Source organism: Oncorhynchus mykiss, chromosome Y (genome assembly GCF_013265735.2).
Source record: "Oncorhynchus mykiss isolate Arlee chromosome Y, USDA_OmykA_1.1, whole genome shotgun sequence".
In the NCBI taxonomy this organism is placed as follows: domain Eukaryota; kingdom Metazoa; phylum Chordata; class Actinopteri; order Salmoniformes; family Salmonidae; genus Oncorhynchus; species Oncorhynchus mykiss.
The window spans coordinates 40,105,213-40,130,212 of NC_048593.1; the positions used below are offsets into that span (position 1 = coordinate 40,105,213).

At 46.4% G+C, this 25,000-nt stretch overlaps 1 protein-coding gene across 1 annotated transcript in view; it reads left to right on the forward strand.

The window, feature by feature from the left end:
- Nucleotides 1-25,000, forward strand: part of LOC110509475 (neurobeachin) — a 242,844-nt gene that overhangs the window by 88,081 nt on the left and 129,763 nt on the right. Inside the window, exons 3-6 of the mRNA XM_036967186.1 lie at nt 3,329-3,449; nt 14,023-14,123; nt 18,278-18,373; nt 18,785-18,906. Of these exons, the coding sequence (XP_036823081.1) occupies nt 3,329-3,449; nt 14,023-14,123; nt 18,278-18,373; nt 18,785-18,906 (440 nt within the window). The remainder of the gene's footprint in view (nt 1-3,328; nt 3,450-14,022; nt 14,124-18,277; nt 18,374-18,784; nt 18,907-25,000) is intronic.

Sequence of the window (25,000 nt, forward strand, 5' to 3'; positions counted from 1 at the left end):
TCCCTGGTGTTGTCCCTGGTGTTGTCCCTGGTGTTATCCCCGGTGTTGTCCCCGGTGTTATCCCTAGTGTTATCCCTGATGTTATCCCTGGTGTTGTCCCCGGTGTTATCCCCTGTGTTATCCCCGGTGTTATCCCCGGTGTTGTCCCCGATGTTGTCCCCGGTGTTATCCCTGTGTTGTCCCTGGTGTTATCCCTTGTATTGTCCCTGATGTTGTCCCCGGTGTTATCCCTGGTGTTATCCCTGGTGTTGTCCCCGGTGTTATCCCTGGTGTTGTCCCTGGTGTTGTCCCTGGTGTTATCCCTGGTGTTGTCCCTGGTGTTGTCCCCAGTGTTATCCCTGGTGTTGTCCCTGGTGTTATCCCTGGTGTTTTCCCTGGTGTTATCCCTGGTGTTATCCCTGGTGTTGTCCCCGGTGTTATCCCTGGTGTTGTCCCCGGTGTTATCCCTAGTGTTATCCCTGATGTTATCCCTGGTGTTATCCCTAGTGTTGTCCCTGGTGTTATCCCTAGTGTTATCCCTGGTGTTATCCATAGTGTTATCCCTAGTGTTATCCCTGGTGTTGTCCCTGGTGGTATCCCCGGTGTTATCCCTAGTGTTGTCCCCGGTGTTATCCCTAGTGTTATCCCTGGTGTTATCCCTAGTATTGTCCCTGGTGTTGTCCCCGGTGTTATCCCTGGTGTTGTCCCCGGTGTTATCCCTGGTGTTGTCCCTGGTGTTGTCCCTGGTGTTGTCCCCAGTGTTATCCCTGGTGTTGTCCCTGGTGTTATCCCTGGTGTTGTCCCTGGTGTTATCCCTGGTGTTATCCCTGGTGTTGTCCCCGGTGTTATCCCTGGTGTTGTCCCTGGTGTTGTCCCTGGTGTTATCCCTAGTGTTATCCCTGATGTTATCGCTGGTGTTATCCCTAGTGTTGTCCCTGGTGTTATCCCTAGTGTTATCCCTGGTGTTATCCCTGGTGTTATCCATAGTGTTATCCCTAGTGTTATCCCTGGTGTTGTCCCTGGTGGTATCCCTGGTGTTATCCCTGGTGTTGTCCCTGGTGGTATCCCTGGTGTTATACCTGGTGTTATCCCTGGTGTTATCCCTAGTGTTATCCCCGGTGTTATCCCTGATGTTGTCCCTGGTGTTGTCCCCGGTGTTATCCCTGGTGTTGTCCCTGGTGTTATCCCTGGTGTTGTCCCTGGTGTCATCCCTGGTGTTGTCCCTGGTGTTATCCCTGGTGTTATCCCTGGTGTTGTCCCCGGTGTTATCCCTGGTGTTGTCCCCGGTGTTATCCCCAGTGTTATCCCTGATGTTATCCCTGGTGTTATCCCTAGTGTTGTCCCTGGTGTTATCCCTAGTGTTATCCCTGGTGTTATCCATAGTGTTATCCCTAGTGTTATCCCTGGTGTTGTCCCTGGTGGTATCCCCGGTGTTATCCCTAGTGTTGTCCCCGGTGTTATCCCTAGTGTTATCCCTGATGTTATCCCTGGTGTTATCCCTAGTGTTGTCCCTGGTGTTATCCCTAGTGTTATCCCTGGTGTTATCCATAGTGTTATCCCTAGTGTTATCCCCGGTGTTGTCCCTGGTGTTATCCCCGGTGTTGTCCCCGGTGTTGTCCCCGGTGTTATCCCTGGTGTTGTCCCTGGTGTTATCCCTAGTATTGTCCCTGGTGTTGTCCCCGGTGTTATCCCTGGTGTTGTCCCCGGTGTTATCCCTGGTGTTGTCCCTGGTGTTGTCCCTGGTGTTGTCCCCAGTGTTATCCCTGGTGTTGTCCCTGGTGTTATCCCTGGTGTTGTCCCTGGTGTTATCCCTGGTGTTATCCCTGGTGTTGTCCCCGGTGTTATCCCTGGTGTTGTCCCTGGTGTTGTCCCTGGTGTTATCCCTAGTGTTATCCCTGATGTTATCGCTGGTGTTATCCCTAGTGTTGTCCCTGGTGTTATCCCTAGTGTTATCCCTGGTGTTATCCCTGGTGTTATCCATAGTGTTATCCCTAGTGTTATCCCTGGTGTTGTCCCTGGTGGTATCCCTGGTGTTATCCCTGGTGTTGTCCCTGGTGGTATCCCTGGTGTTATACCTGGTGTTATCCCTGGTGTTATCCCTAGTGTTATCCCCGGTGTTATCCCTGATGTTGTCCCTGGTGTTGTCCCCGGTGTTATCCCTGGTGTTGTCCCTGGTGTTATCCCTGGTGTTGTCCCTGGTGTCATCCCTGGTGTTGTCCCTGGTGTCATCCCTGGTGTTGTCCCTGGTGTCATCCCTGGTGTTATCCCTAGTGTTATCCCCGGTGTTATCCCTGATGTTGTCCCTGGTGTTGTCCCCGGTGTTATCCCTGGTGTTGTCCCTGGTGTTATCCCTGGTGTTATCCCTGGTGTTATCCCTAAGATTTGGATGTCCTCCCCCTACGCAAAGGAGGAGATCCTTCTGACTTAGATAACCATCTTCCAATTTCCAAGTTCTCTCTTGCCTTTCCAAGGTTTTTTAATCTCTGACTAGTTGTCGGCTAAGAACTGTTTTAAACTTCTCACTCTATTCTAAGTATGTACCAATCCAGTTTTAACTCTGGATATAGCACCGTTTCAGCTGCTTCGCTTCTTTTAGATAATGTGCTAAATTGCTTGGATCATAAAAATCATGGTGCTGTCTTTTTGAAGGACTTTTCCCAAGGCCGTTGATACCGTCGACCATCACATTCTTTATTTCGGAGGTTGACTGAAATAGGTCTGGATCAGGCTTCATGGAAGTGGTTTGAAAATGATCTGTCAGAAATAAGTTAATGTGTGATATATTATGGTGTTAAGTCTAGTTTCCTTTATACAGTAGTACATGAGGTGTACCGCAGGGGTCAGCACTGGGACCTCTTCTCTTTACTTTTTATATAAATAATATTGGGTCTGTCTGTTATAACTTGTCATATTCAGATGACACTGTTATGAACGTATGCCATTGCCCCAATTGTTGACCAGGCTACGTTAGAGCTGCAATCTAACTGTGTTACTTTACACAACACCCTGGTTGGTTTAAAACTTAATGTGGCCAAGACTAAATACATGTTCTGTAGTTCTCTCCAGAATGTCCCAGATGGACGACATTTTTATTCACTGGATGGTTCTCCCATTGATCAGGTTCCCACCTACCAATATCTGGGCATTTGGAATGACAAACATTTGTGTGTTGTTGCGTCACTAGGTGATGAAGCTGTGTGTGATGTTGCGTCACTAGGTGATGAAGCTGTGTGTGATGTTGCGTCACTAGGTGATGAAGCTGTTTGTGATGTTGCGTCACCAGGTGATGAAGCTGTGTGTGTTGTTGCGTCACCAGGTAATGAAGCTGTGTGTGTCGTTGTGTCACCAGGTGTGGTCCATGTTCACAGCCATCCTGAGGAAGAGTGTGAGGAACCTTCAGACCAGCACAGAGGTGGGCCTCATACAACAGGTCCTGTCCAAGATGAGCTCTGTGGACGACATGATCGCAGGTAGGGGAACACACACACACACACACACGCACACACACACACACACACACACACACACACACACACACACACACACACACACACACACACACACACACACACACACACACACATCAAATGACATGTTATTGGTCACACACGTGTTTAGAAGATGTTATTGTGGATGTAGCGAAGTGCTTGTGCTTCTAGTTCGGACGGTAATATCTAACAATTTCACAACATATACCCAATACACACACGTCTAAGTAAGGAAGTGAATTAAGAATATATAAATATATGGACGAGCAATGTCAGAGCGGCATAGACTAAGATACAGTAGAATAGTGTTGAATACAGTATATACATTTGAGATGAGTAATGCAAGATATGTAAAACTTATCAAAGTGACCAGTGTTCCATTATTAAAGTGGCCAGTGATTTCTAGTCTGTCTATAGGCAGTAGTTTCTAATGTGCGTGGCTGTTTAACAGTCTGATGGCCTTGAGATAGTAGCTGTTTTTCAGTCTCTCGGTCCCAGCTTTGATGCACCTATACTGACCTCGCCTTCTGGATGATAGCGGTGTGAACAGGCAGTGGCTCGGGTGGTAGATGTCCTTGAGGATCTTTTTGGTCTCCCTGTGACATCGGGGGTGTAGGTGTCCTGGAGGGCAGGTAGTTTGCTCCCGGTAATGCGTTGGGCAGACCGCACCACCCTCTGGAGAGTCTTGCAGTCGCCTGCCATACCAGGCGGTGATACAGCCCGACAGGATGCTCTCAATTGTGCATCTATAAACGTTTGTGAGGGTTTTAGGTGCCAAGCCAAATTTCTTCAGCCTCCCGAGACACTGTTGTGCCTTCTTCACCACACTGTCTGTGTGGGTGGAACATTTCAGATCGTCGGTGATGATGTGTACGCCCAGGAACTTGAAGCTTTCCACCTTCTCCACTGCGGTCCTGTCGATGTGGGGCTGCACGCTCTGCTGTTTCATGAAGTCCAAGATCATCTCCTTTGTTTTGTTGATGTTATTTTCCTGACACCACACTCCCAGAGCCCTCACCTCCTCCCTGTAGGCTGTCTCGTCATTGTTGGTAATCACCCTACTGCTGTTATGTTGTCAGCAAACTGGATGATTGAGTTGGAGGCGTGCTTGGCCACGCAGTCATGGGTGAACAGGGAGTACAGGAGGGGGCTGTGCACGCACCTTTGTCGGGCCCCAGTGTTGAGGGTCAGCAAAGTGGAGGTGTTGTTTCGTACCTTCCCCACCTGGGGGTGGCCCGTCAGAAAGTCCAGGACCCAGTTGCACAGGGCGGGGTTGAGACCCAGGGCCTCCAGCTTGATGATGAGCTTGGAGGAAACTATGGTGTTCAATGCTGAGCTGTAGTCAATGAACAGCATTCTTACATAGGTATTCCTCCTGTCCAGATGGGATAGGGCAGTGTGCAGTGCGATGGCGATTGCATTGTCTGTGGATCTATTTGGGCGGTACGCAAATGGGGGTTGTTCTAGGGTGGCTGGTAAGGTGGAGGTGATATGGTCCTTGGCTAGTCTTTCAAATTACTTCATGATGACAGAAGTGAGTGGGCGGTAGTCATTTTGCTCTGTTACCTTCGCTTTCTGGGTACAGGAACAATGGTGGCCATCTTGAAGCATGTGGGGACAGTAGACTGGGATAGAGTGAGATTAAATATGCCCTTGAACACACCAGCCAGCTGGTCCGCGCATGCTCTGAGGACACAGCTAGGAATGCCGTCTGGGCCACAGACACACACAGGAAAACACACTCACACAAACGCACACAAATGCACACACACACACACACACACACACACACACACACACACACACACACACACACACACACACACACACACACACACACCCTTTACTATACCAGTTACAGCAGTGTGTTGTCCTTGACTGCACCTCCCCTCTTTATGTCATCCTGTCCTCTTCAACTAATGTGCTCATGGCCAGTTTGTGTGTGTGTGTGTGTGTGTGTGTGTGTGTGTGTGTGTTTGTGCGTGTGTGTGTGTGTGTGTGTGATGCGTGCGTGTGTGTGTGTGTGATGCGTGTGTGTGTGCGTGTGTGTGTGTGTGTGTGTGATGCGTGCGTGCGTGCATGCGTGTGTGTGTGTGATGCAGTAATGAAGTTGCGTGGGAGGTGTCTATTCATTTACAGCAGTATTACTGAGAATGGCAGTGGAAGCACATTCTCTCTCTCTCCTTACACTAATCTATGGTGACACACACACACACACACACAACGCACACACTTATATACACACTCACTCACACACTCTCACACACGCACGCGCGCACTCACACTCACAGTAAATACAATAGAATAGTTAATGATAACAACAGAGAGTAGCAGCAGTGTAAAATGGGGGGGGAGGGGGTATATGCAAATAGCCATTTGATTAGATGTTCAGGAGTCTTATGGCTTGGGGGTAGAAGCTGTTTAGAAGCCTCTTGGACCTAGACTTGGCGCTCCGGTACCGCTTGCCGTGCGGTAGCAGAGAGAACAGTCTATGACTCAGGCCTTCCTCTGACACCGCCTGGTATAGAGATCCTGGATGGCAGGAAGCTCGGCCTCAGTGATGTACTGGGCTGTACGCACTACCCTCCATAGTGCCTTGCGGTCGGAGGCCGAGCAGTTGCCATACCAGGCGGTGATGCAACCGGTTAGGATGCTCTCGATGGTGCACCTGTAGAACCTGTTGAGGATCTGATGACCCATGCCAAATCTTTTCAGTCTCCTGAGAGGAATAGGTTTTGTTGTGCCCTTCTTCACGACTGTCTTGGTGTGTTTGGACCATGTCAGTTTGTTGGTGGTGTGGATGCCAAGGAGCTTGAAGCTCTCAATCTGCTCCACTACAGTCCCGTCGATGAGAATGGGGGCGTGCTCGGTCCACTTTTTCCTGTAGTCTACAATCTCCTTAGTCTTGATCACGTTGAGGGATAGGTTGTTGTCCTGGCACAACACGGCCAGGTCTCTGACCTCCTATAGGCTGTCTCGTCGTTGTCGGTGATCAGGCCTACTACTGTTGTGTCGTCTGAAAACTTAATGATGGTGTTGGAGTCGTGCCTGGCCATGCAGTCGTGGGTGAACAGGGAGTACAGGAGGGGACTAAGCACGCATCCCCAAAGTCCTCTGTGTTGAGGATCAGCATGGCGGATGTGTTGTTACCTACCCTTACCACGTAGGGGCGGCCCGTCAGGAAGTCCAGGATCCAGTTGCAGAGGGAGATGTTTAGTCCCAGGGTCCTTAGCTTATTGACGAGCTTTGAGGGCACTGTGGTATTGAACGCTGAGCTGTAGTCAATTAATATTATTCTCACATAAGTGTTCCTTTTGTCCAAGTAGGAAAGGGCAGTGTGGCGTGCAAAGGAGATTACATAATCTGTGGATCTGTCGGGCGGTATGCAAATTGGAGTGGGTCTAGGGTTTCTGGGCTAATGGTGTTGATGTGAGCCATGACCAGCCTTTCAAAGCACTTCATGGCGACAGACGTGAGTGCTACAGGTCGGTAGTCATTTAGCCAGGTTACCTTGGTGTTCTTGGGCAGAGGGACTATGGTGGTTTGCTTGAAACATGTTGGTATTACAGACTCAGACAGGGACAGGTTGAAAATGTCAGTGAAGAAACTTGCCAGTTGGTCAGCGCATCCTCGCAGTACACGTCCTGGTAATCCGTCTGGCCCTGCGGCCTTGTGAATGTTGACCTGTTTAAAGGTCTTACTCACATCGGCTGCGGAGAGCGTGATCACACAGTCTTCCGGAACAGATGGTGCTCTCATGCATGTTTCAGTGTTATTTGCCTCGAAGCCTGTATAGAAGTAGTTTAGCTCGTCTGGTAGGCTTGCGTCACTGGGCAGCTCTCGGCTGTGCTTCCTTTGTTGTCTGTAATAGTTTGCAAGCCCTGCCTCATCCAATGAGCGTCAGAGTCGGTGTAGTACAATTCGATCTTAGTCCTGTATTGTCTCTTTGCCTGTTTGATGGTTCGTCGGAAGGCATAGCGGGATTTCTTATAAGCTTCCGGGTTAGAGGAGCGGAAGCTCTAGCCTTTAGCTCTGTGCAGATGTTGCCTGTAATACATGGCTTCTGGTTGGGGTATGTACGTACGATCACTGTGAGGACGACGTCATCGATGCACTCATTGATGAAGCAGATCACTGATGTGGTGTACTCCTCAATGCCATCAGAGAAATCCCAGAACATGTTCCAGTCTGTGGTAAAAACAGTCCTGTATCTTAGCATCTGCTTTATCTGACCACTTATTTATAGACCGAGTCACTGGTGCTTCCTGCTTTCATTTTTGTTTGTCAGCAGGAATCAGGAGGATTTAATTATGGTCAGATTTGCCAAATGGAGGGTGAGGGAGAGCTTTGTACGCGTCTCTGTGTGTGGAGAAAAGGTGTTCTAGGGTGAGGGAGAGCTTTGTATGTGTCTCTATGGGTGGAGTAAAGGTGATACAGAGATCTTTTCCCTCTGGTTGCACATTGAACATGCTGATAGAAATTTTCTTAGATGGATTTAAGTTTCCCTGCATCAAAGGCCCCGGTGTCTTAACATTGTATTGATTAATGACTGATGGTCATCGAATGATTAACTGTTTATAGATACGTGATTAAATTCATCTGAAAGTTATTAACTCAGTAACCTGGGGCACCATGGGAAAGTTTTGGCTTTATTGAGTTTCTATTTCCCAAATTAACTTAAAAAGAATATCAGAATATCGATTTTACAACAGTCGCTAATTAATTAATTTCCTCTACAGTCTCATTCTGAATGTCGCATTATCCGGGAATCTGCACAAACCCAACTCCCACTAAATAAGTCCGTACCACACCAATTGAGTTGATTATTCATTTACTAACAAGCTAAAATGGTAATTTGAGGTACACAAACACACAGTCTAGGTTATTAGAACTTAGTCCAATGAAACAGGCCAACACTATATGACACGTGTTACACAAGGTGGGGATTTAGAAAGAGAGAGAAAGAGAGAGAGAGAGAGAGAGAAAGAGAGAGAGAGAGAGAAAGAGAGAGAGAGCACGAGAGAAAAGCACACCTGGGTACATTTGTAAACCATGTTGAGTTTAGCCCCGAACTGCCACTCTTATTGGTCAGAATATAATGATGTCATTACGTGTCGGAGGTCTCCAATGGGGTGTCTCGTCGACTTCTCCTCTGATGACGGCAAGTCTTTGGTTACCGGGTGTAACTCTCTGATTGTCCTCACGATGTCAGTGTCCTTTCTCTTAGTGGTCTGTTTCCTTGTCCTTGTTCTGAAAAAGGGTCTTCTGAGGACGGATAATCAGCTGTGTGGATGTTTCCAGCATGGAAATGAAAGCAGAGATTCCTTGGAGAGGTAACCAGGTGGGCCTGCTTGAGTTCTCCCTCTTTGAGGACGGATAATCAGCTGTGTAGATGTTTCCAGCATGGAAATGAAAGCAGAGATTCCTTGGAGAGGTAACCAGGTGGGCCTGCTTGAGTTCTCCCTCTTTGAGGACGGATAATCAGCTGTGTAGATGTTTCCAGTGTGGGAATGAAAGCAGAGATTCCTTGGAGAGGTAACCAGGTGGGCCTGCTTGAGTTCTCCCTCTTTGAGGACGGATAATCAGCTGTGTAATTGTTTCCAGCGTGGGAATGAAAGCAGAGATTCCTTGGAGAGGTAACCAGGTGGGCCTGCTTGAGTTCTCCCTCTTTGAGGACGGATAATCAGCTGTGTAGATGTTTCCAGCGTGGGAATGAAAGCAGAGATTCCTTGGAGAGGTAACCAGGTGGGCTGCTTGAGTTCACCCTCTTTGAGGACGGATAATCAGCTGTGTAGATGTTTCCAGCGTGGGAATGAAAGCAGAGATTCCTTGGAGAGGTAACCAGGTGGGCCTGCTTGAGTTTTCCCTCTTAGATACAGCTACTCATCTGTAGGTTGTTAAAAGGTTCCTTTGTCTTCTTCAACCTCGTGTTGCGTTTTGGGGTTACCACTAATCAGACCTTGGCTGCAGCTCGTGGTCACCTAGTCAATGTTAATTCTTAACTCAAATGTTTTTCCCCTTGGGTCAGAAATGGGCGTTTACACCTTAAGGGCAAGTTCTCTGGGCGCAACTAGTTACGAGGCAAGGTCTGGATTTTTTACTCAGATCCAATTTAGACAACTAACAATCACATTTCATCTTTACAAAAACATTCTCTTTGATCTGAACATTTTACACACAACGTCCAGTATGCAGGTACATAATGTGAAAACTCTTCAAGTTACGTTTTTGTTATAATGTTGTCATTTAACTTTTAATAACACAACAACAACGACTTTCATTTTCATTTTCCATCTATCGTCATTACCACCATTTCGACTGACGAAACAGATTGTCCCAACGTCCATTTATTGCACGTTACTGTTCTGAGGAAGGTTCTCCATCGGCCCATCACACGTTCCATTCCTCCACACTGAGAGGACAAAGGGATTTTGTCTGCTGCCTTTAGATTTACAATGGGCGTGAGGTGTCATAAAACCCCCACCTCCGTACCCCCCCCCCACCTCCGTACCCCCCCCCCACCTCCATCTCCCCCGCTGGTGGGTGAGATATCGCTGTAGGATTATGGTCCACGGGAACCTGACCCCAACAGGCCAGTCATGACACCGGCTACTAGGACGCCGCCTCTGGATGAGCGGTTTCCTGTTTGCTCATGGCGGCATGCAGCTCATTCAGTGCGGTCTTAGTGCCAGCATCCGTCTGTGATGGTATGTAGATAGCTATGAAGAATACAGATGAAAACTCTCTAGGTAGATAGTGTGGTCTACAGCTTATCATGAGATACTCTACCTCAGGCGAGCAAAACCTCGAGACTTCCGTAGATATCGTGCACCAGCTGTTGTTTACAAAAATACACAGACCGCCAACACTTGTCTTTTCCAGACGCTGCTGTTCTTTCCTATCCTGTATATCCCGCCAGCTGTATGTTGATGATGTCATCGTTCAGCCACGACTTCGTGAAGCATAAGATATTACAGTTTTATTTTCCAAAGATTGCACGTTTGCTAGCAGAATGGAAGGAAGTGGGGGTTTATTCGATCAGAAGGCGGCCCTGCCCTTTGGCCCTTTTTCTCTGCCTTCTCTTCACGCAGATGACAGGGATCTGGGCCTGTTCCCGATAAACAGTATATCGTCACATGACAGGGATCTGGGCCTGTTCCCGATAAACAGTATATCGTCACATGACAGGGATCTGGGCCTGTTCCCGATAAACAGTATATCGTCACATGACAGGGATCTGGGCCTGTTCCCGATAAACAGTATATATCGTCACATGACAGGGATCTGGGCCTGTTCCCGATAAACAGTATATCGTCACAGTATATCGTCACATGACAGGGATCCTCTCCCGATAAACAGTATATCGTCACATGACAGGGATCTGGGCCTGTATCCTTCACATCGGGATCGTCAGACTTAAAAGAGAAAAAATGATTCTGCCAGTCTGTGGTGAGTAATCGCTGATCTGATGTCCACAAGTTATTTTCAGTCATAAGAGACAGTAGCAGGAACATTATGTACAAAATAAGTAAGATAATAAGTTACAAACAACACAAAGAAATTTCCCATAAAACACAGTTGGTTAGGACGTAAACTGTCAGCCTTGTTCTCCCGGGGCCATCTTATTCAGCAGGTTTGCGTCCCAAATATCACTTTATTCCCTATTTAGTGCACTACTTTTGACCAATATAGGTTAAGGGTACTATTTTGGATGCGTGCCAGTATTACAGTCTCTCCCTTCCTGATGATCTCACAGTGGTGTCTCCAGGCATGTGATAGGCTACTCACCACAACTTTTAACACAGTCAGCTACAACCCTGTCTGCCAAACGCTGACATCAGCACAGTCTAGCATTGTCTCACCTCTCCTTTCTCTCTCTCTCAATTCAATTCAATTCAAGGGCTTTATTGGCATGGGAAACATGTGTTAACATTGCCAAAGCAAGTGAGGTAGACAACATACAAAGTGAAAATATAAAGTGAAAAACAACAAAAATTAACAGTAAACATTACACATACAGAGGTTTCAAAACAGTAAAGACATTACAAATGTCATATTATATATATATATACAGTGTTTTAACAATGTACAAATGGTTAAAGGACACAAGATAAAATAAATAAGCATAAATATGGGTTGTATTTACAATGGTGTGTGTTCTTCACTGGTTGCCCTTTTCTCGTGGCAACAGGTCACAAATCTTGCTGCTGTGATGGCACACTGTGGAATTTCACCCAGTAGATATGGGAGTTTTTCAAATTTGGATTTGTTTTCGAATTCTTTGTGGATCTGTGTAATCTGAGGGAAATATGTCTCTCTAATATGGTCATACATTGGGCAGGAGGTTAGGAAGTGCAGCTCAGTTTCCACCTCATTTTGTGGGCAGTGAGCACATAGCCTGTCTTCTCTTGAGAGCCATGTCTGCCTACGGCGGCCTTTCTCAATAGCAAGGCTATGCTCACTGAGTCTGTACATAGTCAAAGCTTTCCTTAATTTTGGGTCAGTCACAGTGGTCAGGTATTCTGCCGCTGTGTACTCTCTGTTTAGGGCCAAATAGCATTCTAGTTTGCTCTGTTTTTTTGTTAATTCTTTCCAATGTGTCAAGTAATTATCTTTTTGTTTTCTCATGATTTGGTTGGGTCTAATTGTGCTGTTGTCCTGGGGCTCTGTAGGGTGTGTTTGTGTTTGTGAACAGAGCCCCAGGACCAGCTTGCTTAGGGGACTCTTCTCCAGGTTCATCTCTCTGTAGGTGATGGCTTTGTTATGGAAGGTTTGTGAATCACTTCCTTTTAGGTGGTTGTAGAATTTAACGGCTCTTTTCTGGATTTTGATAATTAGTGGGTATCGGCCTAATTCTTCTCTGCATGCATTATTTGGTGTTCTACGTTGTACACGGAGGATATTTTTGCAGAATTCTGCGTGCAGAGTCTCAATTTGGTGTTTGTCCCATTTTGTGAAGTCCTGGTTGGTGAGCGGATCCCATACTTCACAACCATAAAGGGCAATGGGCTCTATGACTGATTCAAGTATTTTTAGCCAAATCCTAATTGGTATGTTGAAATTTATGTTTCTTTTGATGGCATAGAATGCCCTTCTTGCCTTGTCTCTCAGATCGTTCACAGCTTTGTGGAAGTTACCTGTGGCGCTGATGTTTAGGCCAAGGTATGTATAGTTTTTTGTGTGCTCTAGGGCAACAGTGTCTAGATTGAATTTGTATTTGTGGTCCTGGTGACTGGACCTTTTTTGGAACACCATTATTTTGGTCTTACTGAGATTTACTGTCAGGGCCCAGGTCTGACAGAATCTGTGCATAAGATCTAGGTGCTGCTGTAGGCCCTCCTTGGTTGGTGACAGAAGCACCAGATCATCGGCAAACAGCAGACATTTGACTTCGGATTCTAGCAGGGGGAGGCCGGGTGCTGCAGACTTTTCTCTCTCTGTCTCACTCTCTCTCTCTCTCTTACTCTCTCATCTCTCTGTCTCTCTCGTCTCTCTCGTATCTCTCTCTCTCTCTCTCTGTCTCTCTCTGTCTGTCTGTCTGTCTGTCTGTCTGTCTGTCTGTCTGTCTGTCTGTCTGTCTCTCTCTCTCTCATCTCTCTCTCTCTTTCTCTCTCTGTCTCTCTGTCTCTCTCTATCTCTCTCTCTCTCTTTCTCTCTCTCTCTCATCTCTCCTCTCTCTCTCTATCTCTCTCGTCTCTCTCTCTCTCTATCAATTCAATTCAATTCAATTGAAGGGCTTTATTGGCATGGGAAACACGTGTTAACATTGCAAAAGCAAGTGAGGTAGACAACATACAAAGTGAATATATAAAGTGAAAAACAACAAAAATTAACAGTAAACATTACACATACAGAGGTTTCAAAACAGTAAAGACATTACAAATGTCATATTATATATATATATATACAGTGTTTTAACAATGTACAAATGGTTAAAGGACACAAGATAAAATGAATAAGCATAAATATGGGTTGTATTTACAATGGTGTTTGTTCTTCACTGGGTGCCCTTTTCTCGTGGCAACAGGTCACAAATCTTGCTGCTGTGATGGCACACTGTGGAATTTTACCCAGTAGATATGGGAGTTTTTCAAAATTGGATTTGTTTTCGAATTCTTTGTGGATCTGTGTAATCTGAGGGAAATATGTCTCTCTAATATGGTCATACATTGGGCAGGAGGTTAGAAAGTGCAGCTCAGTTTCCACCTCATTTTGTGGGCATTTTGTGGGCAGTGAGCACATGTCACCTGTCTTCTCTTGAGAGCCATGTCTGCCTACGGCGGCCTTTCTCAATAGCAAGGCTATGCTCACTGAGTCTGTACATAGTCAAAGCTTTCCTTAATTTTGGGTCAGTCACTGTGGTCAGGTATTCTGCCACTGTGTACTCTCTGTAATTCTCTCTCTCTCTCTCTCTCTCTCTCTCTCTCTCTCTCTCTCTCTCTCTCTCTCTCTCTCTCTCTCTCTCTCTCTCATCTCTGTCTCTCTCTCTCTTGTCTCTCTCTCTCTCTCGTCTCTCCTCTCTCTCGTCTCTATCTGTCTCTCTGTCTCTCTCTAGATCTGCTAGTGGATATGCTTGGGGTGATGGCCAGCTACAGTATCACAGTGAAGGAACTGAAGCTTCTATTCAGTATGCTGAGGGGAGACAACAGTATCTGGGTGAGTATACCTGGGGGACACAGGATAGGTTAGACATGATGGGTTAGCATGGTGGGTTAGACATGATGGGTTAGACAGGATGGGTTAGACAGAATGTGTTAGCATGGTGGGTTATACATGATGGGTTAGACAGGATGGACTAGACAGGATGGGTTGCACAGGATGTGTTAGCAGGGTGGGTTAGACAGGGTGGCTAGACAGAATGGGTTAGATAGGATGGGTTAGACAGGATGGGTTAGACAGAATGTGTTAGCATGGTGGGTTAGATAGGATGGGTTAGACAGGATGGGTTAGACAGAATGTGTTAGCATAATGGGTTAGACATGATGGGTTAGACAGGATGGGTTAGACAGGATGGGTTAGACAGGATGGGTTAGACAGAATGGGTTAGACAGGATGTGTTAGCATGGTGGGTTAGATAGGATGGGTTAGACAGGATGGGTTAGACAGAATGTGTTAGCATAATGGGTTAGACATGATGGGTTAGACAGGATGGGTTAGACATGATGGGTTAGACAGGATGGGTTAGACAGAATGGGTTAGACAGGATGGAGTAGACAGGGTGGTTAGACAGGATGGTTAGACAGGATGGTTAGACAGAATGGGTTAGACAGGATGGGTTAGACAGGGTGGGTTAGACAGGGTGGGTTAGACATAATGAGTTAGACAGGGTGGTTAGACAGGATGGGTTAGACAGGATGGGTTAGCAGGGTGGGTTAGACAGGATGGGTTAGACAGGATGGTTGGACAGGGTGGTTAGACAGGGTGGTTAGACAGGGTGGTTAGACAGGATGGTTAGACAGAATGGGTTAGACATGATGGGTTAGACAGGATGGGTTAGACAGGATGGTTAGACAGAATGGGTTAGACAGAATGGGTTAGACAGGATGGAGTAGACAGGGTGGTTAGACAGGATGGTTAGACAGAATGGGTTAAACAGGATGGGTTAGACAGGATGGTTAGACAGGGTGGTTAGACAGCATGGTTAGACAGGATGGACTAGACAGGGTGGTTAGACAGGATGGTTAGACAGAATGGGTTAAACAGGATGGGTTAGACAGGATGGTTAGACAGGATGGGTTAGACAGCATGGTTAGACAGGATGGAGTAGACAGGATGGTTAGACAGGATGGTTAGACAGGATGGTTGGACAGGATGGAGTAGACAGGATGGGTTAGACAGGATGGTTAGACAGGATGGTTGGACAGGATGGGTTAGCAGGGCGGGTTAGACAGGATGGGTTAGACAGGATGGGTTAGCAGGTGGGTTAGACAGGATGGTTAGACAGGATGGTTGGACAGGATGGGTTAGCAGGGCGGGTTAGACAGGATGGGTTAGCAGGTGGGTTAGACAGGATGGGTTAGACAGGATGGTTAGACAGGATGGGTTAGACAGGATGGGTTAGCAGGTGGGTTAGACAGGATGGTTAGACAGGATGGTTGGACAGGATGGGTTAGACAGGATGGGTTAGCAGGGCGGGTTAGACAGGATGGGTTAGCAGGTGGGTTAGACAGGATGGTTAGACAGGATGGTTGGACCGGATGGGTTAGCAGGGCGGGTTAGACAGGATGGGTTAGCAGGTGGGTTAGACAGGATGGTTAGACAGGATGGTTGGACCGGATGGGTTAGCAGGGCGGGTTAGACAGGATGGGTTAGCAGGTGGGTTAGACAGGATGGTTAGACAGGATGGTTGGACCGGATGGGTTAGCAGGTGGGTTAGACAGGATGGTTAGACAGGATGGTTGGACCGGATGGGTTAGCAGGGCGGGTTAGACAGGATGGGTTAGCAGGTGGGTTAGACAGGATGGTTGGACCGGATGGGTTAGCAGGTGGGTTAGACAGGATGGTTAGACAGGATGGTTGGACCGGATAGGTTAGCAGGTGGGTTAGACAGGATGGTTAGACAGGATGGTTGGACCGGATAGGTTAGCAGGTGGGTTAGACAGGATGGGTTAGACAGGATGGGTTAGCAGGTGGGTTAGACAGGATGGTTAGACAGGATGGTTGGACCGGATGAGGGGGGGGGGATCATGTCATCATAAACAGAGATGCTGCTGATGGGTAGGAGAGGAGGGATGGAGAGAGGGAGACATGGAGGAGGGACAGAGCAGGAGTAGGGATGGAGAGAAGGTGACAGGGGGAGGAGGGACAGAGCAGAATGAGGGATGGAGAGAGGGAGACAGGGGAGGAGGGAGAGAGCAGAAGGAGGATGGAGAGAGGGAGACGGGGAGGAGGGAGCGAGCAGAAGGAGGGATGGAGAGAGGGAGACAAGGGGAGGAGGGAGAGAGCAGAAGGAGGATGGAGAGAGGTAGACGGGGAGGAGGGAGCGAGCAGAAGGAGGGATGGAGAGAGGGAGACAGGGGGAGGAGGGAGAGAGGGAGACAGGGGCAGCTTGTGCTGTCTCCTCAGGTTAATACTGACCCATAACCAACCCCAGACAACTATCTAGTGTCTACACCAACATTCTTCATCCTGTCCTCCCCCTTTCCTCCCCTCCTCCATCTCTCCGTCCCTCTACATACCTGTCCCCACTATCCAGACCCGGTTGGCACTAACCATCATCATCATCCAAGTCATCTTCTTTCCGTGCATGATCCCCTTCATCCCTCAATCTCAATTCATCAATTCATAGTTCTTCACATTGTCACCTCTCTCCCTCTCCATCTCTCCTCTCTCTCTCACTCTCTGCATCTCTCCTCTCTCTCTCCATCGCTCCTCTCTCTCTCTCTATCTCTCCATCTCTCCATCTCTCCTCCCCTCTCTCTCCATCTCTCCTCTCCTCTCTCTCTCCATCTCTCCCCTCTCTCTCCATCTCTCCTCTCCTCTCTCTCTCCATCTCTCCTCTCCTCTCTCTCTATCTCTCCTCCTCTCTCTCTCCATCTTTCCTCTCTCCATCTTTCCTCACCTCTCTCTCCATCTCTCCTCTCTCCTCTCTCTCCATCTCTCCTCTCTCTCCATCACTCCTCTCTCCTCTCTCTCCATCTCTCCTCTCTCTCAATCTCTCCTCTCTCTCCATCTCCCCTCTCTCTCCATCTCTCTCTCCAGCTCTCTCTCCATCTCTCTCTCCATCTCTCCCCTCCATCTCTCCCCTCTCTCCCCTCTCCCCTCTCATTACTCATGGAATCTCTCATTACCTCTCTCTCTCCATCTCTCTTCCTCTCTCTCTCCATCTCTCATCACCTCTCTCTCTCCATCTCTCCATCTCTCCATTTCTCCTCCTCTCTCTCTCATCTCTCATCACCTCTCTCTCTCCATCTCTCCTCTCTCCCCATCTCTCTCTCCATCTCTCCCCTCTCTACATCTCTCATCAACTCTCTCTTTCCATCTCTCCTCCTCTCCTCTCTCCATCTCTCCATCTCTCCTCTCCCCTCCCCCTCCCCAGACCATGACATCCTTCCTGTATGCTGCAACAACACAGCTCTTACCCCTGGAACCCCTTTCCTCCCCCTCCATCTCATCCCTCCATCGCTCTGCCTCTCCTCCATCTCTCTCTCCATCTCATCCCTCCATCGCTCCTCTCTCTCCATCTCTCTCTCCATCTCATCCCTCCATTGCTCCGCCTCTCCTCCATCTCTCTCTCTATCTCATCCCTCCATCGCTCCGCCTCTCCTCCATCTCTCTCTCTCTATCTCATCCCTCCATCGCTCCACCTCTCCTCCATCTCTCTCTCCATCTCATCCCTCCATCGCTCCTCTCACTCCATCTCTCTCTCCATCTCATCCCTCCATCGCTCCGCCTCTCCTCCATCTCTCTCTCTATCTCATCCCTCCATCGCTCCACCTCTCCTCCATCTCTCTCTCCATCTCATCCGTCCAGCGCTCCGCCTCTCCTCCATGTCCTCTTGGGTTGCCGTGGTATTGATCAGCCGTTGCCGGGAGTGGCAGGCAGAGGTGATTGATGGGTTATTGATCCAATAGGGTTGTTGTAGCGGTCTCCCTGTGGTGTCCTCATATCCTCCCTCAATGTCTGTGATGGTTAGGAGAGTCACTACATCCTGATTCATCTGACTTCCTCCTTCTCCCTCCCTCCCTCCCCTCTTCTTCTTCTCCCTCCTCTTCTTCTCTCCTCCCTGTCCTCTCCTCCCTGTCCTCTCCTCCCTCTCTCATCCCTCTCTCCTCCCTGTCCTCTCCTCCCTCTCTCCTCTCTTCCTCCAGCCTAGACATTCTATCAAGTTGTTGTCTGTGTTGAACCAGATGCCTCAGAGACACGGTCCAGACACCTTCTTCAACTTCCCTGGTCGCAGTGCAGCGGTAAGACACACAGACACGCACGCACACACGCACACACACACAGGGGCGGCAGGGTAGCCTAGAGGTTAGAGCGTTGGACTAGTAACCGGAAGGTTGCAAGTTCAAACCCTTCGAGCTGACAAGGTACAAATCTGTCGTTCTGGCAGTTAACCCACTGTTCCTAGATCAGTTAACCCACTGTTCCTAGATCAGTTAACCCACTGTTCCTAGATCAGTTAACCCACTGGAACAGTGGCCGTCATTGAAAATAAGAATTAGTTGTTAACTGACTTGCCTAGTTTAATGAAGGTAAAATAAAAAAAACACACACACTTTGTTTTTGACTTGATATAATTCTTTCTGTGACTTCTTGATAGGTTTATGTGTATGTGATTGTGATTGGCTGATGCTGTGTTCTGTCTCCTCCCCCAGGCCATAGCGTTGCCTCCCATCGCTAAGTGGCCTTACCAGAACGGCTTCACTCTCAACACCTGGTTCAGACAAGATCCCCTCAACAACATCAACGTAGACAAGGACAAACCATACCTCTACTGGTGAGGAAATGGGGATAGATGGAGAGAGAGAGAGAGGGGGGAGAGAGAGTGAGGGGGGGGGGGGGAGAGAGAGTGAGAGAGAGAGAGAGAGAGAGAGAGAGAGAGAGAGAGAGACAGAGATAGAGAGACAGACAGAGAGAGAGAGAGAGAGAGACAAAGATAGAGAGACAGACAGAGAGAGAGAGAGAGAGACAAAGATAGAGAGACAGACAGAGAGAGAGAGACAGAGACAGAGACAAAGATAGAGAGAGAGAGAGAGAGAGAGAGAGAGAGACAAAGATGGAGAGACAAACAGAGAGAGAGAGAGAGAGAGAGAGACACAGAGAGAGGGAGACAGAGACAAAGATAGGTGAGAAAGACAGACAGAGAGTGACGGAGAGAGAGAGAAAGAGAGAGAAAAAGAGTAACAGGGAGAGACAGGGAGAAAGACAGACAGAGAGTGATGGAGGGAGACAAAGAGAGAGAGAAAGAGTGAGGGGGGGAGAGACAGGGAGTAAGACAGACAGAGAGTGACAGAGAGAGACAGAGAGACAGACAGAGACAAAGATAGAAAGACAGGCAGAGAGAGAGAGAGAGAGAGAAAGAGGGAGAGAGACCCACATGAAATAATACCACAGTTTACTATAGAGTACTACAGTACTTACTATTGAGTTATGTAGTACACTGTAGTTTACTAAAGAATACTATACTACACACTGTAGTGTCCCTCATGTGTCGTACTTACTATATAGAATGTTGCAAAATACAGATGAATAGTAAACACTACAGTATTTAATTACCATATACCCTGCCCATTCCCCTCCCCCATATACCAATTTATGCCACCCATAAGTGAAACCTACATACCAAGTATAGACCATACTGTGTTCTCTACAGGTTATAGACCATACTGTGTTCTCTACAGGTTATAGACCACACTGTGTTCTCTACAGGTTATAGACCACACTGTGTTCTCTACAGGTTATAGACCATACTGTGTTCTCTACAGGTTATAGACCATACTGTGTTCTCTACCGGTTATAGACCACACTGTGTTCTCTACAGGTTATAGACCATACTGTGTTCTCTACAGGTTATAGACCACACTGTGTTCTCTACAGGTTATAGACCATACTGTGTTCTCTACAGGTTATAGACCACACTGTGTTCTCTACAGGTTATAGACCATACTGTGTTCTCTACAGGTTATAGACCACACTGTGTTCTCTACAGGTTATAGACCACACTGTGTTCTCTACAGGTTATAGACCATACTGTGTTATCTACAGGTTATAGACCATACTGTGTTCTCTACAGGTTATAGACCATACTGTGTTACTGTGTTCTCTACAGGTTATAGACCACACTGTGTTACTGTGTTCTCTACAGGTTATAGACCACACTGTGTTCTCTACAGGTTATAGACCATACTGTGTTCTCTATAGGTTATAGACCATACTGTGTTCTCTATAGGTTATAGACCATACTGTGTTCTCTACAGGTTATAGACCATACTGTGTTCTCTACAGGTTATAGACCATACTGTGTTCTCTACAGGTTATAGACCATACTGTGTTACTGTGTTCTCTACAGGTTATAGACCATACTGTGTTACTGTGTTCTCTACAGGTTATAGACCACACTGTGTTACTGTGTTCTCTACAGGTTATAGACCACACTGTCATACTGTGTTCTCTACAGGTTATAGACCATACTGTGTTACTGTGTTTTCTACAGGTTATAGACCATACTGTGTTACTGTGTTCTCTACAGGTTATAGACCACACTGTGTTCTCTACAGGTTATAGACCATACTGTGTTCTCTACAGGTTACAGACCATACTGTGTTCTCTACAGGTTATAGACCATACTGTGTTCTCTACAGGCTATAGACCATACTGTGTTACTGTGTTCTCTACAGGTTATAGACCACACTGTGTTCTCTACAGGTTATAGACCATACTGTGTTCTCTACAGGTTATAGACCATACTGTGTTACTGTGTTCTCTTCAGGTTATAGACCACACTGTGTTCTCTACAGGTTATAGACCATACTGTGTTCTCTACAGGTTATAGACCATGCTGTGTTCTCTACAGGTTATAGACCATACTGTGTTACTGTGTTCTCTACAGGTTATAGACCATGCTGTGTTCTCTACAGGTTATAGACCATACTGTGTTACTGTGTTCTCTACAGGTTATAGACCATACTGTGTTACTGTGTTCTCTACAGGTTATAGACCATACTGTGTTCTCTACAGGCTATAGACCATACTGTGTTACTGTGTTCTCTACAGGTTATAGACCATACTGTGTTACTGTGTTCTCTACAGGTTATAGACCACACTGTGTTCTCTACAGGTTATAGGCCATACTGTGTTCTCTACAGGTTATAGACCATACTGTGTTCTCTACAGGTTATAGACCATACTGTGTTACTGTGTTCTCTACAGGTTATAGACCATACTGTGTTCTCTACAGGTTATAGACCATACTGTGTTCTCTACAGGTTATAGACCACACTGTGTTCTCTACAGGTTATAGACCATACTGTGTTACTGTGTTCTCTACAGGTTATAGACCATACTGTGTTACTGTGTTCTCTACAGGTTATAGACCATACTGTGTTCTCTACAGGTTATAGACCATACTGTGTTCTCTACAGGTTATAGACCATACTGTGTTCTCTACAGGTTATAGACCACACTGTGTTCTCTACAGGTTATAGACCATACTGTGTTCTCTACAGGTTATAGACCACACTGTGTTCTCTACAGGTTATAGACCATACTGTGTTCTCTACAGGTTATAGACCATACTGTGTTACTGTGTTCTCTACAGGTTATAGACCATACTGTGTTCTCTACAGGTTATAGACCATACTGTGTTATCTACAGGTTATAGACCATACTGTGTTCTCTACAGGTTATAGACCATACTGTGTTCTCTACAGGTTATAGACCATACTGTGTTACTGTGTTCTCTACAGGTTATAGACCATACTGTGTTCTCTACAGGTTATAGACCATACTGTGTTATCTACAGGTTATAGACCATACTGTGTTCTCTACAGGTTATAGACCATACTGTGTTACTGTGTTCTCTACAGGTTATAGACCATACTGTGTTACTGTGTTCTCTACAGGTATAGACCACACTGTGTTCTCTACAGGTATAGACCACACTGTGTTCTCTACAGGTTATAGACCACACTGTGTTCTCTACAGGTTACAGACCATACTGTGTTACTGTGTTCTCTACAGGTTATAGACCATACTGTGTTACTGTGTTCTCTACAGGTATAGACCACACTGTGTTCTCTACAGGTTATAGACCATACTGTGTTCTCTACAGGTTATAGACCATACTGTGTTCTCTACAGGTTATAGACCATACTGTGTTACTGTGTTCTCTACAGGTTATAGAACATACTGTGTTCTCTACAGGTTATAGACCACACTGTGTTACTGTGTTCTCTACAGGTTATAGACCATACTGTGTTCTCTACAGGTTATAGACCATACTGTGTTACTGTGTTCTCTACAGGTTATAGACCATACTGTGTTCTCTACAGGTTATAGACCATACTGTGTTACTGTGTTCTCTACCTGTTATAGACCATACTGTGTTACTGTGTTCTCTACATGTTATAGACCATACTGTGTTACTGTGTTCTCTACCTGTTATAGACCATACTGTGTTACTGTGTTCTCTACAGGTTATAGACCATACTGTGTTACTGTGTTCTCTACAGGTTATAGACCATACTGTGTTACTGTGTTCTCTACCTGTTATAGACCATACTGTGTTACTGTGTTCTCTACCTGTTATAGACCATACTGTGTTACTGTGTTCTCTACAGGTTATAGACCATACTGTGTTACTGTGTTCTCTACATGTTATAGTCCATACTGTGTTACTGTGTTCTCTACAGGTTATAGACCATACTGTGTTACTGTGTTCTCTACAGGTTATAGACCATACTGTGTTCTCTACAGGTTATAGACCATACTGTGTTACTGTGTTCTCTACCGGTTATAGACCATACTGTGTTCTCTACAGGTTATAGACCATGCTGTGTTCTCTACAGGTTATAGACCACACTGTGTTACTGTGTTCTCTACAGGTTATAGACCATACTGTGTTACTGTGTTCTCTACTGGTTATAGACCATACTGTGTTACTGTGTTCTCTACAGGTTATAGACCACACTGTGTTACTGTGTTCTCTACAGGTTATAGACCATACTGTGTTCTCTACAGGTTATAGACCATACTGTGTTACTGTGTTCTCTACTGGTTATAGACCACACTGTGTTACTGTGTTCTCTACAGGTTATAGACCATACTGTGTTACTGTGTTCTCTACAGGTTATAGACCACACTGTGTTACTGTGTTCTCTACAGGTTATAGACCATACTGTGTTAATGTGTTCTCTACAGGCTATAGACCATACTGTGTTCTCTACAGGTTATAGACCATACTGTGTTACTGTGTTCTCTACCGGTTATAGACCATACTGTGTTCTCTACAGGTTATAGACCATACTGTGTTCTCTACAGGTTATAGACCATACTGTGTTACTGTGTTCTCTACAGGTTATAGACCACACTGTGTTACTGTGTTCTCTACCGGTTATAGACCATACTGTGTTCTCTACAGGCTATTGACCACACTGTGTTACTGTGTTCTCTACAGGTTATAGACCATACTGTGTTCTCTACAGGTTATAGACCATACTGTGTTCTTTACATAGACCATACTGTGTTCTCTACAGACCATTCTCTAATAGTTTTTTGTTCCTCATCAAGCTACACACAATACCCCATAATGACATCACAATACCCCATAATGACATCACAATACCCCATAATGACATCACAATACCCCATAATGACATCACAATACCCCATAATGACATCACAATACCCGTAGTGTTTTATTGAAAATATTGCTAATAAAAAAATAAAAAAAACTGAAATATCACATTTACATAAGTATTCAGACCCTTTACTCAAATCAAATCAAATCATCAAATCAAATCAAATTACTCAGTACTTTGTTGAAGCACCTTTGGCAGCAGTTACAGCCTCGAGTCTTCTTGGGTATGATGCTACAAGATTGGCACACCTGTATTTGGGGAGTTTCTCCTATTCTTCTCTGCAGATCCTCTCAAGCTCTGTCAGGTTGGATGGGGAGCGTCGCTGCACAGCTATTTTCAGGTCTCTCCAGAGATGTTCGATCAGATTCAAGTCCGGGCTTCAGAGACTTGTCCCAAAGCCACTCCTGTGTTGTCTTGGCTGTGTGCTTAGGGTCGTTGTCCTGTTGGAAGGTGAACCTTCACCCCAGTCTGAGGTCCTGAGCACTCTGGAGCAGGTTTTCATCAGCGATCTCTCTGTACTTTGCTCCGTTCATCTTTCCCTCAATCCTGACTAGTCTCCCAATCCCTGCTGCTGAAAAACATCCCCACAGCATGATGCTGCCACCACCATGCTTCACCATAGGGATGGTGCCAGGTTTCCTCCAGATGTGACGCTTGGCATTCAGGGCAAAGAGTTCAATCTTGGTCTGTGCCTTTTACTGAGGAGTGGCTTCCGTCTGGCCACTCTACCATAAAGGCCTGATTGGTGGAGTGCTGCAGAGATGGTTGTCCTTCTGGAAGGTTCTCCCATCTCCACAGAGGAACTCTGGAGCTCTGTCAGAGTGACCATCATGTTCTTGGTCACCTCCTTGATCAAGGCCCTTCTCCTCTGATTGCTAGGAAGAGTCTTGGTGGTTCCAAACTTCTTCCATTTAAGAGTGATGAAGGCCACTGTGTTTTTGGGGACCTTCGATGCTGCAGACATTTTTTGGTACCCTTCCCCAGATCCATGCCTCGACACAATCCTGTCTCATAGTTCTACGGACAATTCCTTCAATGTCATGGCAAGGATTTTTTTTCCCCAAGAAAATAAAAAATGTAATCAGTTTTATAATCTATCTCTAGAACGTCTAGATCTATCTATCTAGATCTATCTCTCTAGAACATCTAGATCCATCTCTAGAACGTCTAGATCTATCTCTCTAGAACGTCTAGATATATCTCTAGAACGTCTAGATCTATCTAGATCTATCT